At 46.7% G+C, this 20,750-nt stretch overlaps 1 protein-coding gene across 1 annotated transcript in view; it reads left to right on the forward strand.

Annotated features, from left to right (window-relative positions):
* The window catches only part of Scarb2 (scavenger receptor class B member 2), a 54,079-nt gene that overhangs the window by 15,793 nt on the left and 17,536 nt on the right, over positions 1-20,750 (forward strand). The window contains exons 2-4 of the mRNA XM_075944486.1: positions 5,484-5,641; positions 19,013-19,160; positions 20,438-20,626. Of these exons, the coding sequence (XP_075800601.1) occupies positions 5,484-5,641; positions 19,013-19,160; positions 20,438-20,626 (495 nt within the window). The remainder of the gene's footprint in view (positions 1-5,483; positions 5,642-19,012; positions 19,161-20,437; positions 20,627-20,750) is intronic.

The raw sequence follows: 20,750 nt of genomic DNA on the forward strand, positions 1-20,750 counted from the left end.
ATGCTGGCAGCTTTTTACAACTTCCCTCTGCTCTCTCATCCCCCTTGGTCTCTGTGTGTGTGTGTGTGTGTGTGTGTGTGTGTGTGTGTGTGTGTCTCATACATACACAGACACACACAGAAGGCCAGGGGTCTCTTCTAAGATTTTCAGAGGGCTCCTTGACAAACACACAGCCATGTGAACCAGAGGAAAGATGCATGAACAGTACAGAAAAGGGGGTTAGATTTGAATGCAGTAACAGGAGACAGGACAGTGTATTTGGATGGCATGGGTTCTTCTCTGTTCTAGCCAAGATAGAGAAATACCGTGGGGTCAGACTGACCATGGGGAGAATACTAGGGTGTACCAGAGTCTGCTACTAACTGTGGCCCAAGTAAGGATCACTCTGACAAGGACCATTTCGATAGTTAACTGTGAGTGTTATCATTTGCCTTGTTTAAGGAGACAAAGCTTCTAAACGTTTATTTTTATCCTATAGGTCAGAGAGTTGTGTTTACGGATGCCCAAGTAGGCTGGCTTCACCCTTTCTGGATGGACTTCTGCCCCCTTTCTTTATGGAAATTCCCCCCTGCTTTTCTTTGCACCTTGGGTTGCCTGAGCACCATAAAACCAAGCAAGATAAACCCAGCTGCTTACCCATCTGTTCGGCTCTCACTTGCGGAGCTCCAGGGTTTGTAATTTGTAGATGAACTTCACTAACAGATAAGTGAGATCCCAGGTCTTTTCTCCCTCTCATCCTCTACACACCGTAGCTGGCCCCCAGGTGAGGCCCATTCCTAGGCACCCCACTTTCCCCAGCATCATGTCCTCTAGTCTTGTCCACTCCTCCTAGGAAAGCAAACTCTTTGCCTAGCCCTTGAGGTTCCGCAAGCATCACTATTAGCTTTTGCCCTTTGCAGCAGTCTTTACAGTAATGGTTTAAAGTAGCCCGTCCTGACCCAAGCCGGATTTGTGTTTCCACCCCCACTCCAACCCACCCTCATCCCTTGCTGGGAATTGAACTTAAGGCCTTCGATGTGTAGGCAAGGCAAGGCAAAGGCTACTATCGGGCTATATCCCCAAACCCAGATTTATTTGTTTTGTAGGTTTGTGTTTATGCATAGTTTGTCTACATATATGTACCATGTGTGCATATGGGCTGTTGCCCACAAAAGCCAGAAGAGTTCCGGGATCTGGAATTACAGACAATTGTGAGCTTCCATGTGGGTGCTGGGACCTGAACCTGGGTCCTTTGGAAGAGCAACAAGTGCGCTTAACCACTGAGCCGTGTTTCTGGCTTCTCCACCTCTTTTCATTTAACCCTCTTGACCAATGTGCTGTACTGCCTATGTTGACCTGACACGCAGAAGGGGTACATTCCTGTACTGTTTGTGTTTGCTTTGCCTTCCGCTTTGAGATAGGGTTTCACTCTGTAGCCCAGGCCAGCCTCAAACTTGTGAAAATCTTTCTGTCTCACCCACCCCGCAGTTGGCTTACAGATGTGGGCCACCACACACAGATGCAGGCCCTTCCTGTTTTTGGTTTTTTTAAAAATAAGATTAATTTCTTTTTACTTTTTGTGTGGTGCGTATGTGCCTGTGTGTGCGTATGTGCCTGTGTGTGCGTATGTGCCTGTGTGTGCGTGTGTGCCTGTGTGTGTGTGTGTGTGCGTGCGCGCGCGCTTCACTCTCTGCTTTGTTTCCGCGGGACGGGGTCTCTCACTGAGCCTGAAGCTCACCATTTCACCCGGCTAGCTCCTGGGATCAGACTGTCAGTGCTGCGGTGAGCGACTCGTGCAGCCACGCCTGTGTGTTTTCTCCCGTGTGGGACGTGGGGATTAGAAGTCAGTCCTCACGCTTGCACAACAAGCCCTCCTAGTCACAAACTATCTCAGCAGACTCCCTTCCTCTGTTCTTGGAAAAGGAGGGTGAACCTGGAGTTGCATTGCCAAGGTCAGCTGACCCCTACCCAGAAGCAGCCATTCCAGCCCCCGCCCACACTGGGCTCTGGGCAGTTAACCTAGTTAAGCCTTACAGGGAGTTTATCTTGCAGCCTGGGACTTGAACTTGTTCCTCTGACCTTCAGGATACAGCAAGCATTTGGTAGATTTAACTTCTTCACTAAACAAGCCGAGGATACACACGGTGGGGATAGAAACAGTTTAGGCTGCTTGCTAGGGTCACCGCTAGTGGCTGGCTGGGTTGCAGCTGGGGTTCTCTCTTTATCTGCTTTCCCCAAGGTCTTTCTGTGCCCGGTCAAAGGATCACACCCACCTTCTCTCTCCGTGTCTAAAGCAAAGTCAACCGAAGCTAGCCTCAAAGTTCTCTAGTATTATATCGAACCAACATTTCTCCAGGAAGTGCGTTGTTCTAGGGGTCATAGGAAGTGCAAAAGAACAAACAAACCTACTGGTTTTTGGAGACCAGGGTACTTACTCCACTTTGTGAAGCCCTGGCTAACCCAGTTGGTTACACACCGAAGAGCCGCATTTCTACTTTTGGTTGCTGAGTTTCCCTCCTCCTTCTTGGTTCCTAATGACTTCCATTATTAGGTGTTTCCTATGCTGACCCTCCTTAAGTGATGCTTATGTGCTTGGTCATGGAGTTCAGTGGAAATACTGGTTTCTTCCAGTACAGCTTTCCTCGGGCAGTCTGTGGAGGAGAAAAATTACTGCCCAGCCTTTTTCTAGAAAGTTTTGGACAAGCAAAAGTGATCCTTCTCAAAGCCGAGTGACTTTTTAAATACCCAGAGGTCTTTGACGTTCTCTGGAAGACGGAGTAATTATCATTCCCAGGCTTCCATTCTCAGAAGTACTGAGTCAGTTTTAAGTAGCTTCACTTCCTGGTAGTTTTAAGGTGTTGTATGCATACTTTCTGATAGACGGGACTGGAGAAACTAAAGCCAGTCTGGGCTGACTCAAGGCTAGCCTGGGTAGCTTAGTGTGCCAAGATAACAATAATAATTAAGACTTTTTTTTTCTTAAAGGCTGGAGATCTGTATAGCTTAGTGGTAGAATGCTTACCCAGTATCCTTTGCTGAATTCAATTCCCAATACCTCATGGAGAGAAAAATAAATAAATCCCAAAGCTCTTAAATACCTGCTGCCTTCTTCGTGGGTAAAGCTGACCAAGTTCCTGCCTGGGGAGGGGAATAGTGGGGGATGTGGGAACAAAGGAGAAGTCTCAACAAGCAGTCTTCGACTGGACCATGGGGGGTGTCGCATAGCTGGTTTTTTAATGTTTCTATTCCATCAATCTGGTCTCGGCTCACTGACTTAGCAAGGTATTGGATAGAAAGGATGGTTGAAAATTCTTTCATAATGTTTTGTGTGTCTTAGAGGATGTCTTATTTATGCCTGAGTAACCAAAGGTCACTGATTCTCATCACATGGACAGTAGTAATCTCTGCAGTTTCCTCTGTGCACTGCAAGACGCTTCTCTGACTACAGCTGATAGCGTTATTTTCTGGGCACGGACATAATTCTTTAGAGGCCAGTTGGACTAGCATATCATGCCCATGAGCTAAAAACCAACAGTAGCTTTGGCAATAGGACCCGTGACCTGCCAGCATGGGCTTTTGACAGATTTTCCTGTGCCAGATATGAATTCCCGCCTGTGGGGCAGGCCTCACCGCCAATCAGAAGTGGTTGGTTACTCCCACAACAGACTTTCCACTATTGCCGGTCAATAGCATAGCATTCAGGGGCCACAGCTGAGGAAGACCTCTCGCTGAGGGTAATTCTTCCTCCTAAGTCTTCTCTGCAGCTTCTGGCACCATCAGAGCTAGCTACCGGGGAACAAGCTTCCAGCTCAGTTCCATCTTGATTTCTTCATCCTGTGACCAAAGCATCCATTATCATTACGTCCTGGTGGGCAACCAAGGGCAGTGGCAATTGTTTGTGTTGCCCTCAGAGCCTCAAAGGCCTCCTTGACCAACAACTCCTAGGGAGGTAGCCCACCCTTGGCACTGGGGTTTCATTTAGTAACCTATGACTTCTGGGAGCAGCTTCATCTATGCACTCGGGGTACTTCCTTTCCTAGTGTTTTGTTCCTATAAAGACACCAGTAATATTGGGTCCCCACTTATATAATAACCTCATCTAACCTCAGTCACCTCTCTCAAAACCCTGTCTTCAAAGATGCTCATAAGCTGAGGTACAGGGGGTTAGGACTTAGAAATATGAATTTGGATGTGAGGGATATTAGCCCATGCTACCTTGGTAAAAGTAGGAAGTCAAGGAAGGATTGTAGGGACAAAAAGATTGTCTGCAATAGTCCCTAGCCTCAGTTTGAGTTTGAGCCAGAAACAGCCGTCTCTACTTTATAGATTTGTGAGGGATTGACTCTAAGACTCATGCAAAAGCTACTGATGGTGGAGTTGCTGAGCAGACGTGGTTCTGTGTCAAATGGAAGGACCAAAGCTGAGGCTGACCTGTCTGTCTGATTCTTCGTCTTAGGCCAGCTGGGAGTGTATTGTGCTTTTCAGTGACTTCTAAAACTTGGTGCTATCGGATCTTCAAAATACCAAAGCTCCACAATGTTCCAATCCATGAGCCCTGTCTGCAATATCTTTTTGTTAGGGCAAATATTTACTGAAGATCTATGGCTTAACAGGGCCGTGGGTCCTAGTAGTGTGAGATATGGCCCTGTCCCAAGAGATTGCAAGTGGATGCCGAAGAATTAATTAAAATAACCAGGCAAGGAGGGCAGACCATGACAGGCACCTAGAATCCGCTTTTGCTACCATGTGTGGACTTCTGATTTGGGCCCATGAGATAACTAAAAGCATGAGGAAAGCCTGGCTGCTCTGCCCTCTTGTGCTGGCTTTTCTTCAGATCGGACTCCTGCTGAGTCTGCACCGGATAGATGTGGTCATACCTGAGGAGTGTCTGTCTGTCCTACCTAGCTCAACTCCCTCAAGGCTCATCTACTCAAAGATGAGAACCATTCTATATGTTAGTGTGGTTATACCTCAGAGTGGATCATGTGGTAGGAACTATTTGATACTACAATAATTTATCAACATGTTGAAGTACCTGGCAGGGTCAGACCTGGGACAAAGATGGGCAGAACCACGCTAATTCTCCCTCTGTTTCGGGAGAATTAGTCCTCCTAAACAGTTCACCAGGCATGATGGTGCATGCCTGTAATCACCCAGGAGGTTGAGACAAGAGGACTGCCTCAAAGGGCCAGCCAGGACTACAACTTCAAAGTGAAACCCTGACTTTAAACAACTTAAACCCCACACTTCTAAAGATGAACTCATTTGCATGTTCTTCTCAATACATCACTAACGCTTTCTCCGCCTTTCACAGTTACTCTTGTCTTTAATCCATGCATTGGGACAGGTTGCTACCACGAGCTTCTTGTGGTTTCTGGAACCCGGGGTTCTGCCCCCAAACCCCAGTTACAGGACAGGGAATGAATGCCCCTCTTTCTGCCCCATGTTCAGAAGCAGTAGCCTTACCTTTTTGTAAACGCGTTTTGTTTTGTTTCTCTTCCCAGAATATGGTGTTGAGAAATGGTACCGAGGTCTTTGACTCCTGGGAGAAACCCCCTCTACCTGTGTACACTCAGTTCTACTTCTTCAATGTCACCAATCCAGAGGAGATCCTCCGAGGAGAAATCCCCATACTAGAAGAAGTGGGGCCATACACCTACAGGTCAGTTCCTCCTCCGCTGTTAAATTGTGCGGGGTCCTAGAGGCTATGCCAGCTGGGCCTTGCTAGGTCACCGGCTGGTGGGGCCGCGGCTTTGGTTCTGTTCTGTTTGTGGCATTGCTGGTGTCTGGGGAGATTCTTCCACAGAGCTCTGTGGGCAGGGCTGGATCCCAAATGTCCTACCCAGGAACACTTCCTGTCCTATCCTCCAGGGCTGCTCTCCATTGCGGGCCTTTTAGGGTTCCTTCCAATTTCCTTTCATACATACTTAGTTTTAAGTCGGTTTCTAGAATTTACTGTTGATCTGAGATATTTTTTTCTGTTTCTCATTCATTCATTTTTTTCCCTCTTTCTAACGAGACAAGATTTCTTGTAGCTCAGGATGGCTTTGAATTCTGTATGTCTCAAAGGATGACCTCAAACTTCTTGCTCCTCCTGCCTCCTAAACTGGGATCATAGCCTTTATTTCATGCTGGATATGAACCCAGGACTCCTTACATGCATTCTGCTGACTAAACCATGTTCCCAGCCTTTCTTAGAGACAGAGTTTTACTATCTTGAAACTCATTCGGTAGCCTAGGCTGGCCTTGAACTTGAACTGGTGGCAATCCTCCTGTGTCTGCCTTCCAAGTAGTAGGATTTCAGACTTAATTCCACTACACCCAGTTCATCCATTTCCTTCTAAGCAGCACTCACCATGTGTAAGAACTAATGGGTGGCAGCTGGGTTTGTGACAGTGGCTGCCAGTTTCAAAGGCTAAGACGATTGAAGAATGGTATAGATTATTTTTTATTACATTTATTTTATGTGCACATGCTCAGTTCATGGCTTATGTGTAGAGGTCAGAGGTCAATTTGTAGGAGTCAGTCCTCTCCTTCCGTCGTGTGGGTCCCGAGGATCCAATGAAGCCCTAAGTCTTAACAGCAAGCACCTTTACCTGCCGAGCCATTTCCCCAGCCCTTGATCATATGCTTTCAAAGTTGAGCGGTTGGAAGGGGAGGACTTGGGTCTTACGGTCAGGGTACTTTCTTGTTGCAGTAGTCATCGAAGCTCCTCCTTCCTCTTCAGGAATCTTGCCAGTAAAGTTTTCCTTGGCCAAGCTGAAGAGAGAGAGAGAGAGAGAGAGAGAGAGAGAGAGAGAGAGAGAGAGAGAGAGAGAGGAGAACATTAATAGAGGAAGCAGACAATTGGTTCTTTTTCCAGGACTGCAAGCTGATTGACATGCTCACAGGTCTGCTGTAATCAGTTGCCCCGTGAATGAATGGTTGTTGGTTGAGTCATCTGTTATGAGTCAGTATTATTCCAGGTGCTGGGAATTTAAAGACCAAAACCTCAGACCTGCCTCAGGCAGCATGTTGTACCTCAGCTCAGATGAGGGCGTGTGTCAAATCGCAATTCTGCAACTATTCTGTCTGGATTTTTCTCTGTAAAATGGTGATCAAAATATTTCTAATTGACTGAGGTTTAATCTTATCATCTTATCAACTCCTCCTGTGCCCCACTTCTTCTCAAATTCATGTTCTCTTTAATTATTACTGTTACACATACACACACACACACACACAATTTATAACTACAGCCAGCTGAGTTCACCTCTCAGGGGCTCTTTCCTGGAAGACACCGACTTCCTTCTCTCCCAGAAGCCCGTTAATCACCCATAGGTCCTCACCTACGTTGGGACCCTGTGACTTTTCCCCATCTATGCTGGAGTGTCAACTGGGGTGTCATTTCGTAGGTCTTGGCGAGATTTCAGGAGTGCAGCTTCCCTGTCATATCGAGAAGACACAAGCTTGCAGCAGATACACAAGCTTGCAGCCTGGTCCTCTGGCTCTCAGGCTCTCCACCCCCTCCTCTCCTACGGTTTCTGAGCCTTTGGTCGTAGGGGTTGTGCTGTCGATATCAGTTGTCCTGTGCTTTTTGATCAATTGTGATTTTCTGTCATGGTCTCTGCTGCAAAGAGGGAGCGTCTTTGAGGGACGAGAGCTACACTTACCTGTGGATAGAGAGGTAAGTGTTTGGAATGCAATTAGGTATTGTGCTGGTTTAATGAAGTGGCAGTCGTAGATTCTCCTCTAGGGCCATTGCCTTGCCAGCTGCAGGCAGTGGGCTGAGCTTTCCAGATGAAGGCAGTGGGCCAGGTTGACCAGCCGCAGGTAGTGTGTTAGGTTCACCAGCCACAGGTAGCAAGCTAGGTTCACCAGCCGCAGGTTGTAGGCTAGAACTTCCTGTTGAACTTCCTCTTAAGTCTGAATGGCTTAAGAGGCTGTTGGTTACCCCAGGATATAAGTGCCACCTTTCACAATCTCTTGCCATTCTTTTTATTGTTATGGTCTGTAGGCATCATAGTTGCCAAGTAGGACTACTGGTTGCCTTCCTCCCGTGGCTGCTTGTATATCTCAGCCCGATAATCTGTGAACCTGTCCTCAGGGAGAAAGCTTCCGGGTTGGTTCTGGCCTGATTTCTCCACTTCTGTTTGAAGTGTGTGGTGTCTTCAGCAATAGGGACTTAATCTCAATCTCTGGGAGGCAGAACCCGCAGGCCATGGCAGTAACCTAGGTTATTTATGTTCCCTTGGACATCCTGACCAACAACTTGAAAGGAAGTTTTCTGTGTCTGGCGATGGGTTTTCATTAGTCAGTGACTTCACGGGGAGCACTGTCATCCCAGGTGACATAACTTCATCTCATACATACATACATATACACACACATACACATTTACATACACATGAACATACACACGCTTGCATGTGTGATTGTAAGATGTAAAATAATATTTCCTTTTTCCAAACATCCTTAGGTTTATATTCTGTCCCCTCCCCTTTGTCTCCCTCTGCATTGCCCTCCTTCTTCCCTCCACAGGCAACTCTTCCCCAAGCTTCCCATTTCTCCCTCCGTAGTGCATAGTTCACCCTCTGTATCCACGGGTTCCGGATTTATATCCATATCCACTTATCCACATAGCTAACCAACTGCACATTGGAAATGCTCGGGGGAAAGCTAGGTTCCTGCTGGCAGGTGCTGTGTGGTTGGGCACACAGTAGCTGCTTCTGCATTAAACACATACAGACTTTCTCTTGTCGTTGCCTAAACAGACGAGCACAGAACCGCTGTCCACACAGCATTCGCATTGTATTAGGTAATTCCCATCTAGAAAGCACTGGAAGTACATGGGAGGAAGTTGGGAGTATAGTTCAGTGTTAGAGTGCTTGCTGCGTGTATGAAAAAAACATGGGGTTTGATCCCCAGTATGGCAGCCAGCAAACAAAAAAGCAGGGAAATGTATGTGTCTTATAAGCCAACCCTGTACCCTTTTATTTAAAGGATTTGAACATCAGTACAAGGTCGGCCTAGACAACTCAGTGAGATTCTGTCTCAAGATAAAAAGCCAAAGATATTGAGGAGATAACTCAGCAGGGCAATGCTTTGCCTGCCGTGTGCAAGTCCTGATGCTCGCCACTGCCAGTAAGGAGCTGCTGTGAGGCAGCGTGGAGAGGGTTAACTGTAGATGCCTATAGTGCTATCAGGCACAGGAGGTGAAGGACCCCTGAGAGCACCTGGGAGACAGAGGTGGGAGGGTCAAGAGATGGAGGCCAAGCTGGGCTATGTAGCAAGACCGTTTCAAAGAAACAGAAAATACAAAAATCAAAACAAACAGCAACAAAAAACTCACGAAAACATAACAGCATCCTGAGAGCAGATGCGGTAGAGCTGGACTTGCTGGTGCCTCCTACTGGTCACCTTCCCCTCGTAGGGTCTGAGGAAACGCTGAAGGAAGACCCCAGACTCAAACGGTATGCAAGAACAAAGAGCGTTTGTTATACCAGCAAGCACGTGGGGTCCTTCACCTGTACAAAGTGGCGACAACCCCAAGAGGTTTAAGCACAACTGAGGGGAGTTTCGGAGACAGCTACAAGATTGGTAATCAAGCAGCAGCTACATTAGTATATTTCTGATCGAGGTTTAGTCTTGTCGTTTTTGGACACATCTGCACAAGCTTGGCCACAACTCAGAAGGGGTCTGCTGGGTTTGTCCTTGAGATGCTGGGAGGCTGACTCAGGCCCTCTGCGTCTGTTTTCTCCCTGGACCAGGAATCTAAAGGCCTTCTAGATAAGTGGCCTTTTGTTGCAAAAGACACCTGTTTGTCTTTCTCAGAGAACTGGAACCTAAGAGCTGTTGGGAAAGTGGGAGAGTTTAAACCCCTTCACACACACACACACACACACACACACACACACACACACACACACACGCACATACCATGTTTTCCCTATTGCCAGAGCAACTTTCCCTAGGGCATATCAGCTGTTTCTTTCACTTCCCTGCTTGGGGTCTTAGTGACTCTCCCTGTGTGACCTTGACGTCTGTAGAGGTTTGCTGTCACCTGTGTCTAAGCCTTTTACTTTTATTTTTGTTTTGAGTATTCATGTTTTTTCATCTTTAAAACAAACACTGTAGAGAAACAAGGTTTCTTTTGACTCAAACCTTGGGCGGTCTCTGAGAGTATTGCTTGGCCCCATTGCTTCTGGGCCTCTGGTGACGGCAGCAAAAGAGGAAGGGGCTGGGTCTCATTCTCTTCAAAGGCAGACTAGCCAGGATGACCTGCCTGCCTTCCCCTTGCCTTCTGGCTTAAAATCTCCACCTTCTCCCAGTAGTGCCACGGTGGAGAAACCAGCCTTAATAGGCCTCTGGGGACACATAACCAAATCATAGCTTTGCTCTTAGCTTGGAAATTTATACTCTGAGCCAGGTGTTTCAACACATGCCAGCAATCCCAGCACTAGGGAGACTGAGGCAGGAGACTTGCCACAAGTCCAGTCTGGATTACAGAGTGAGACCATCTCAAAGAAAAGAAAGAAAAGGAAAGAAAAGAAAAAGAAAGAAAGAAAAAAGAGAAAAGAAAAAAAAAGAAAAGAAAGAAAAATATCTTATTCTCCAATTAGCGCTTCCTAATAAATTTATTATGAATCACACAAGTGACTTAAGCTTTTCCTAGTAGCTGCATCTAGCAAGGTAAAAAGAAACAGGTAAAAATGTTCATATTTCATTTGCCACAATAGACCCCCAAATATATTTCAGCACTGAATGAAAAAAAAAAGAAATAAAAAGGAAAGGAAAGAAGATGGCTGTTCCTAGTATGGTGGAGGAGAAAGTTTATTGTAGATGAAAGGCAGAGGCAGGGACATCTGGGAGAGTCCAGACCAGACTGAGCTGGGCCATGTGGGGAGAGGGGAGGGACAGAGAGAGGGGACAGAGAACCAGGTGCAGCAGCCAGGAGGCCAAAGCTACAAAAGGAGCAGGTAACCAAAATGTCTGGATTCTATAGAGAAGAGCCTCTGGGGAAAGGCAGCCCAGCCTCTGGGTTGGAGAGTTCGGGGTGGAGGAAGGGGTTTGCCAGCCAGACCCTGTAACGGATAGGCACTATAGCCCTGGGTTCGAAACTTAACAAACATGATGTCTACATCCAGAATTATTACTCTTTCATGTCTTCCTTTTTCATACCAAGTCTTTCAAATCCCATGTGCACTTTTGATTGATATCATATATTTTGGTTTTTTTGGCAGGGTGGGCAGGGTGCTGGTGATTGAATCTTACAGGACTTTGGGCTTGCTATGTAAACACCCTACCTCTGGGGCTGTAACTCCAGCCTCTACATGTTTCAGCCTGGTAGGCAAATGTTTTGCCACCGAGATCCACCCCTTCCCCCTCTAACCACATTTTGAGTGTTTGCTGTTAGGACTGACAAGCAGGGCACGTCTCAATAGATGTGGTCTACAGCTTTGGGATGCTATCTTGTCAGTATGCAGTCCTCAGCCTGTTTGACATTGCTCAGTTAAAATGAACCAGAGGAGCAGCTGAGGGCCTTAGACTGGGCCACATCACTAAATATAATTAACTATTCTTCCTATGCCCAAGCTAACAAAAGCTGAAAGATGAATGTCCCACCTTCCTGGCCCAACACTAACAAAAGCTAGAAGGTAAAGTCAAGATGATAAGATGTGCCTGTCTTCTACGATAAACAGCTGCCTGGATCTTGGCCCACATGTAACTCACTGCAAAATTACTAACGACAACGGAGCACAGTTGTTTCTTCATGTTGGACTGGGAGGTATAGCAAAATTCTCACACCCAAGGCTCATGTCATCTTGGGCTGTAGTGGTCTGAAAGAAAATGGCCCCCGAAGGGGGTGGCAGTGTTAGGAGATGTGGCTTTTTGGAGTTCATGTGGCTTTGCTGGAGGATGTCACTGTGAGGGCGGGCTTTAAGGTCTCCTATGCTCAAGCTACTCCCAATGAAACTGACCACTTCCTGTTGCCTGTGAGTCAAGATGTAAGGACTCTCAGCTCCTTCTCCAACACCCTGTCTGCCTGCATGCTGCCAAAACCTCTGAACACTTTGATTAAATGTGTCCCTTTATAAGAGTTGTCCTGGTCATGGTGTCTCTTGACAAGCACAGAACATAATTTTCATGCTCTTCCCAGACTTGACGACAGCTGGTTCTTTCCAGAATCACCCCACACACCCCATTCATCCTCTTTGCAAGGTGTGTTTTCCGTCCCTAATACTCTGGTTTTGTGAGATGCTCCCTCGGACTGGATGCAGTGATTTACCCTTGGAATGGCAGCACATGGGAAACTGAGGCAGGAGGATGGCTGTAAGTTTAAGCCAATCTGTGATACATAATGAGACCCTGTCTCAAAATACTAGACAACAAAAGGACTAAATAGATATAAAACTACACCAGTTCCATTCCACGCTCTTCACGCTATGTGCTACGTGAACTAGGCTGAAAATTTAAAAACATACACACACAGACAGAGACAGACAGACAGACAGGGCCACGGGGACATCCGTGAGACAAGAATGCCAGGAATGCCCACTTTATTGTGCTCAGGAGAAGCTTATACAGGGCTCTGGTCACACCCCAGCTCTCGGGATCTTTCAGCTGCAGACTCATCAGAATTCACTTCCCTGCCATCAGGGTCTCATGCACAGAGCAGCTGCAGGCTGCTCAGAGCAGAGGAAAACAAGTTGTTTACAAGAAATTCAGGGTCTGGTGGTCCGCAGTCCCCAACAAATAGAGGCTGGAGGGTTCAGTGGCTAAGAGCATTTGTTGCTCTTGCAGAGGACCCCATGTTTGAGTCCCAGCATCCACACAGGGGCTCACAGCCACCTGTAACTCCAGTCCTAAGCAGACCCAGGGCCCTCTTCTGACCCCTGCAAGCATTGCTCATGGTGTACAGACATACGAGCAGGCAAAACACAGACACATAAAATAAAGCCTAAAAACAAGCCCCCTTAACCTTTCCTCCGGTTTCTGTTCTCTTTTTTGTCGGGGAAGGCGCTTTACAGGAAACCTCAGGCCACCTCGCCCAAGGACACAGTTGACTTTCCAGTTCTCCGGGAGCACAATAAGTGTCTCATAGCTGCCAAACCCCAGCTCAGTTCTCACCACGCTTCAGCCATCTGTAAGCCTCCTCCCCCAACACCATCGTACGCAGGCAGACTGCGATGTCTCAGTTGGGAGTGAGGACACCTCTCCTGCTGAGCGTGCCCATTTCTCCTGAGATTTGTTCTGACCCGAAATGCTCTCTCCATACCACGCGTGCCTGTCGCAATAGTGACGAAAGGCATTTTGATACTAACATCTAGGGGCTGGTGATAGAGCTCAGGTGTAGGGCCCAGGCCTTGCTTCAGTCCTCAGCACTGTGTGGGACCAGCGCGGTGGTGCGTGTCTGCAATCCCAGCACTAGGAAGCTGCGGGTAGGAGGATGGGAAGTTCAGGGTCTGGCTGAAGTATAGAGAATTTGAGGTCATCCTTGGCTATATGAAATCTTGTCTGAGAAACAGGGTAGGGGAGACGGTCCAGTGAGCAATGTGCTTGCCACACGAGCCTGGAGACCAGAGTTCAGATTCCCCACCACCCACTCAAACACCGGGTAAGCGTAGCAGCCATCTTGTAATGCTGGTGCTAGGCAGTGGAGATGGGCAGTATCCGGAAAGAGCTGGCTAGTCTGGCAAGCTCTGGGTTCATGTGAGAGACCCTGCCTTAATACATAAAGGGAAGAGTAATTGAGAAAGACACCCAACATCATTCTCTGGCCCCCAGAAACGAACACACACACACAAATATACTCAAAAGTGACTGTACGTATCTGATTTCTTGATATACTGGAAAGCCTGTGAAAAACAGGGGCTGGAGAGATGACTCAGTGGTTAACAGCACTGCCTGCTCTTCCAAAGATCCTGAGTTCAATTCCCAGCAACCACATGGTGGCTCACAACCATCTGCAATGAGATCTGGTGCCCTCTTGAGGAAGAGAACTGGTCAGTCATCCCCATCAACTTAAGACCATGAAACCCAACATGGACAAGTTCAACAGCACCGCCATATACGGGCTGCTCACGCATGCTTCAGCATTGCCAGGGCATAAATTTCAAATTTCAACCAGGCTGTTTCATCTTGAATATCCAGAGTCTGATTACACATGGAAGGAGAGATTCTCAGTTGCGGCTCAGAATCCATAGGATACAAGTGGAGAAATTGATTAAGTCTGGAGGACCTGAGTAGCTCAGGTGGAACCACAGGACCTAGTCAGGGGAGGTCAGGGGTAGATTTGAGAAGAACCAGGTCCTGAGAATGAATGGCTGTTATGAACTGCTGCAAATGCAGGTTGGCTCAGCACCCTGAGATCTGGGTTTGGAGATAAACATGGCTTTTCAGGGCGTCGTCAAGCTTCTTGGTGGAGCCTGTTTGCCTTTGTTTGCTTTGTGCGGTCTTCAAGTAGATCTGACGCCACTTGTGACTTGATTGTGCTGCCTGGGCCGACAGACTGATGCAGTGAGCTCCCTTCTTACAGGTCTGCTGACTTTTTTTTTTTTTCAACATAGATTCTTACTGTGTAGCCCTGGCTATCCTGGAGCTCACTCTGTAGATCAGGCTAGCCTCTAACTCACAGAGATCTGACTGCTTCTGTCTCCTGAGTGCTGGGATTAAAGGCTTGAGCAACTCTTCCCAGCCAGGTCAGCTGTCTCTTGCCCACAAGTGCCAGGAGGCCTGGAGGACACAGTGGGGGAGGGGAGGGTGATGCTGCCCCTGTTTACTGTGATACAATAGTGTACAGAGTATAGATCAAACTTTTCCTTCTTTTGTTCGCTTCAGAGACAGCCCTGGCTGACCTGGAATTTACTGTGTATTCTAGGCTGACCTTAAATTTACACGGCAATCCTGATTCAGAGACCTCAGTTGGAAACCACCAGTGGTACCAGGCTTCCTTGTTTTCTTTCCTCCTCCTTTGTTTTTTTGATGTTGTTTTTAACAGAGCTTTGATTTTGGTTTGGCTCTGTTTTTAACAGAGCCCAGGCAATTCTGAAACTTCTGGATTCTTAGGTTCAAGTAATCCTCCTGCCTCAGCCTCCCCAGTGCTGAGATTACATGGAAAAACCAGGTTTTTCATCCACTCTCTTTCTCCTCCTCCTCTCTCCCCTTCCTTTCTTTCTGAGACAAGTCTCACCATATAGCCCAGGCTGTCTTCAAACTTGAAATCTTCCCACCTCAGCCTCCCCAGAGCAGAAACTACAGATGTGGCTCCCAGTCCTAGCGCTCTCGCTCTCTCTCTCTCTCTCTCTCTCTCTCTCTCTTCTCCTCTCTCCCTCTCCATCTTTTTTTTTTCATGACTAGATTCACCATGGTGATTAGCGTTAAACTATAGTATGAGGTTATTATCATCTACTGAAGAACAGGGCACGGGTACCTGGCAATTGGAAATACAATTTCTTGACTCACTGTCTAGGCCCAAGATTGCTTTTGTTTCTGTGTTAAGACGCTGTGTTTCTAGATAGCTCTTAGGTCTCCTCTAATGTGATTGACAGTAATCTGATCCCTTCTTGCTGTCGCCTGCAGTTTACCAGCAGCGTCACTGTTTCACGTTGACTCACTGCTCTGCTGGTGGCTGGCATGCATTTGTGTGTGCAGATACACAGTGTGTTGCTAAGCAGGTTTGTTGATATTGTCAAAAGCCCTTCTCACTGTCTGTCTGAGCATGGCCAGAGCAAAACTTTTGCTGTCTTTGGCCAATTACATGCTATTTTAAGAGGAAGGCTTCCCGCCCCCTCCTTCTCGCCCTCTCTTCCGATGTCTTACTGTCTTTTCTTCATGTACAGCATTCTGTAAAGGCCACGAGTCAGTGATGCCATAGGGTGGTGGGTGGAGGACTCCACGTAGCTAAGGAAGTCATGAGGTTGCAGTGGGTTGACTGCCCAGGTCGGCGTCCCACAGGGATGATATTGGAAAACCTTGGCTTTGACCTGCTGAACTTTATTAAGAAACCAAGTCAGGTCACAGGCCTGACTTGATTGGCATCTTTGTCCTCAGTTGCCCCTTAGCCATCAGATTTCCACAGGGTAAAGAATAAAGACAACATGCTATCTCTTCAGTTCATATTACATGCATAAACATACGTGAAGCAGGCCTTAGGAGATTATTCAGGCCTTTAGGTTTATGAACTAACTCCTGAGAGAAGAAAACAAACCACAAAATATGCCTAGCAAAGACCCTGATTTTGATATTAGGTAATGACCACATTGGCCTTTAGACTTTTAGGACGATCTGAGTGACGGTTTCAGCTCCCCAGACCAGCCTTCTTTGCTTTCAAATTGTTGATTACTTGGTCACTGTTCTGCTTCCTCAGTGGGATGTGGGTCAGCTTGGCTGCTCCATAACTACCACCACCAAGTCCCTTGTGGTCTGTCCTTGACCTTAACGTGGGAACAACCAGGAGGGGGTCTCCATGGAGCCTTCCGTGTAGGAAGCAGCTTTGGCTGAACAAGTGTTTGACTTGGAAATTCCCTGCCTTTCTCTGTCTTCTAACAGTCACTTTGAATTGGCTTCTAGGGATATGAGGTCAGATGACTAAGACTTTAAGACTGCTTGGTCCTCAAATTGTTTATTCAGCCACAATGACTAGGATGTGATCTCCAGAGGAGGAATGCTTGATCTCAAGCAAGGTTGGACCTGTTCTTGGGAGTCAGGAGAACCTGCTCGAAGGCTGTAAAGTAGGCTAACAGAGATGAAAGGAACAGCTTATGAGACAGGGCAGGTTGAAAGATCCATGCTACAAGCCAGGCCTGGTGGGACACCCCAGGAACCCCGGTACTGAGAAGGCTGCTTCAAGGACAGCCTGGCCCATGTAGGGAACCCTTGCCTCAAATAACAAAGCCAAACAACCCAAAAAAATAAGCTAAATATCTAAGTCATAGGAGTATGCGCTTTATCAGCCCTACCAGGAGGATGCTGGGCCACCGTGGTGTGTGTTGAAGCACTGTGGTCCAGATGGAGAGGCCAGAGGGACTGCTACACTCACGTCCTGAGCACCCTGAGCGGTCCAGGACAGAGAAAAGGAAATCAGACTGCCACCAGGAGAAAGGGGTTGGAACTCAGATGACAGCAGAAGTCACTGTGAACTTCTGGATGTCAAGCGTCAATGTGTTTGAACGCAGCTATCTCCACCTGATGCGTTATATATTCCTAGAAGACATGTGATTGATTTCTCTCTTGTAATTGTTTAAATTTGGCCTGTGTTACAGCATTCATTGGTTGCACCCCGCTGACATTTGTTAGTCAGCACTTGGGTTCGCATTTGGGTTCTCTCCAGCCCTGTGATGGGCCGTGCAAGGGTCAGATCTTCATGCTACTGTGTACAGCACAGAGCTTGGTGCTGTAGAACATTCGAAGACTTGTCTTGTGTATGCCTGTTTATTATATGTGCTTTTATTATTTTCTTATCTATTCTTATTTTAAATCTAGAAAGTATTAGGCTCGAGAGTAGAACTGTAATCCGAGTTTCTCAGAAGGCAGAGGCAGGAGAGTCACCGCAAGTTCGAGGACAGCCTGATCTGTATAGTGAGTTCCAGACCAACCAGAACTACATGGCAGGATCGTTTCTGTTGTTTGGTTTTTTAAATGCCATCGCCTTGCTTGCCATTTACCATAGGTTATGTAGCAATTCCTTCACAATCTAAATGATTTCACTCAGAGGTTTATAACTGAGTGCCTAAAGCAAGTTAGCAGACTCCACAGATAGGCAAATGGGTGAAAAAAATCCCCCCAAACTGCCATGGTCCGAAGTGGGCGTGGCCCAGTCACTGGGGTCTTCTAACCTGTATGTGATTATAGACTCTTAGATGACATTTTGTTAACTGCATATGGAACTAAAGATTTTCTAGCTAGATGTAATGGTGTGTACCTGTAATCTTAGCACTTGAGAGGTTGACACAGGAGAATTGCCCCTAGTTAGAGGCCAGCATGGGAAACAGTAAAATCCCATCTTAAACAAAACAAAACAAGAAGCTCCACCAAATTTAGATAAAAATAAACATTGTATTAAGATATTATTTTATCTTGATTCCCTTTGATACATCTTGCATTTCACACCTTTGGTGAGTTCTTCCTTGCCTTTGCTTTAGGTCCCTCTACTAAGCCCTGCCCCACTCCCTTCTCCCCTGGCTCTTTAGAAGCAATCACCAATGTCAACAATTCTTACCTATTATACTGTGCACCAGCCCCTTGCTAAGGATTTCATAACGCCTCATTTTGAGGAACTCGCTTGAACTAAGCTGAATTACGTACAGAAACGGGAATAAGTTCCAATTTACTATGCTGGCCCCAGTTCATTTCTTCATCTCTGTCTCGGTCAGTCTCTCTCTCTCTGGTCTACCCACCCCCCATTCCAATTATACCCTCAGTCCTTTAGGCCTCACTGTTTTTTTTTTAAGACTTTTTGAGAACAGTGTTGCCACTGTGTAGATCAGGCTGGCCTTAAACTTGTCAGTGATCCTCCTGCCTCAGCCTCTTGAGTGCTGGGATTACAGACATGTTCCAACAAACACATCTAGCTCAATGTTTTTGTTTGTTTGTTTGTTTTGAGACAGGATTTCTCTGTGTAACAGCTCTGGCTGTCCTAGAATTTGCTTTGTAGACCAGGCTGGCCTCAAACTTAGATAGAGATCTGCCTCCTGAGTGCTGTGATTAAAGGTGTATGCCACCACCACCACCAGACTGTGGCCTCAATTTTTAATATAAATTTACAATTAAATTCAAGTTGGAACCAAAGCCATCAGTATATAGACTGAAACAAATTGAACCTGTGAACCGAATTGAAAATATTTCAGGACCAAGTTGTAACTCAGAAAAGAGTTCATCTCCCTGATTCTGATCTGTAGTTTTTAAGGGCTGAGTATCAACAGCCTATGTAAATAGTCATTTTATTAGAAATGTTATATTGATAAAATGTAACTTTAATACTGGAGTGGAGGGAAAGGCCTTGTTTGTTATTGTGGTATCAATTTTCAAATGTTTCGTTTGTTTGTTTGTTTAGGGAACTCAGGAACAAGGCAAACATCCAGTTTGGAGAGAATGGAACGACCATATCTGCTGTCAGCAATAAGGCATATGTTTTTGAACGAAACCAATCTGTTGGCGACCCTAACGTTGACTTGATTAGAACAATAAATATTCCTCTGTTGGTAAGTAGGCCTTGTGGTATCGTTATGGTGGGTTTGTGGGAGGAAGATGGCAAGCCTGATAAGATTCTATGTAATTCAAAAGCTATTATTTTATAATAAAATGTAGATATTACAGGGTGGGCTCATCTTGCTTAGCATGATGAGTTCCTGAATTTAATCCCAGTGGCACTAAAAACAAACAGACAGACAGACAAACCAGACACAAACGATGGACACACACAATCCTGCTTGCTGCAGCAATTCTTTATCTGCCCAATGCTTGAATTACAGGCACACTCCAGCAGCAGTACCTAGCCAGCCTTTCATGTATACGTACTTTTGTTAAGTATATAGATGTAGACTTTTTTCTGAGGTCTGTAAAACAAGGCCATTTCAAAAGTCATAAGATTAGGTCTCTGGGATTTTTTTCTTTATGTTCAGGGTTAGCATTTATGCAAATTAAGTAAGGATTTGGGGGGGGGTGTATTTAAGCCATTCTGAGACCCAGGGTCCTCTCTTCTTGAAACCGGATTTCTTGTAGTCCAGGCTGATCTACCACCTTTGTTTTTTAATGTGGTGCTAGGGAACAAATTCTGAGCTTCCTGAATCATCTGGTTGGGGGTCAGAGGCTCCTTTACCTGGCGAGCAACATCCCAAGCCCTCCAGGGAGCTTTCTTAATCCCCTGCACCGACCTCCTCTGAGGCTCCCACACTCAAGTGACTGCCCCTTGACACTGATGGAGGACCCAGGACCTTAAAGAGCACAGATCCTAGATCTTGCCTTGTCAATGTGGTTTAAAAACTCAGCCACCGGTCAACTCCAGGGGACGTGGTGCCACCTTGTGGCCAAAGGTCCCTGTGTGTTTATACACTCTCATTCCTGCTGATGAGAATTCTAAATTCACTGTAATCCCAGCTTCTTTCTGAGGCAAAAACTGGAGGAACGGAAAACCCAGACTGGGTTCCAGAGTCAGATCAAGGTTAGCCTGGACAATTTAGTGAGGCCATCTCAAAATTTACAAAAGGGGGCTAGGGCTTAAGATAGAGATCAATGGAAAAGGGTTTGTCTTCCATGTGCAAGGCCATGAAGTCTACACACACACACACACACACACACACACACACACACACACACACACAAGCTCTTCCTCCACACCGACAGGAAGGTCACCAGTTGGATTTTCTGTTTAGTCTCAAACCTTTATGTCTCAGTTTCTGAGCCATTCTGCTGAGGAGCAGGACGAGAGGCAGGTGGGTGTTTCAGAGCGAACACTGGTTAACCCGCCTCTGCTCCGCAGACCGTTGTGGAAATGGCCCAGCTGCCCCTCCTCAAGGAAATCATCGAGGCCATGCTGAAAACCTACCAGCAGAAGCTGTTTGTGACTCACTCCGTGCACGAGTTGCTCTGGGGCTACAAAGATGAGATCTTGTCCCTCGTCCACATTTTCCGACCTGACATCTCCCCGAACTTTGGCCTGTTCTATGGCGTAAGTTTTCTTCCTAAAACCTCTCCTCAGCTCACAGTGGGCAGAGGGCGCCCAAGACAGAGTGCACCTGGAGGCTGGCTTTCTTCTAGGTGAAGACCAGCACTGACCGGAGTTCTAAATATTT

The sequence above is a fragment of the Microtus pennsylvanicus genome, chromosome 12 (assembly GCF_037038515.1).
Source record: "Microtus pennsylvanicus isolate mMicPen1 chromosome 12, mMicPen1.hap1, whole genome shotgun sequence".
Lineage (NCBI taxonomy): Eukaryota > Metazoa > Chordata > Mammalia > Rodentia > Cricetidae > Microtus > Microtus pennsylvanicus.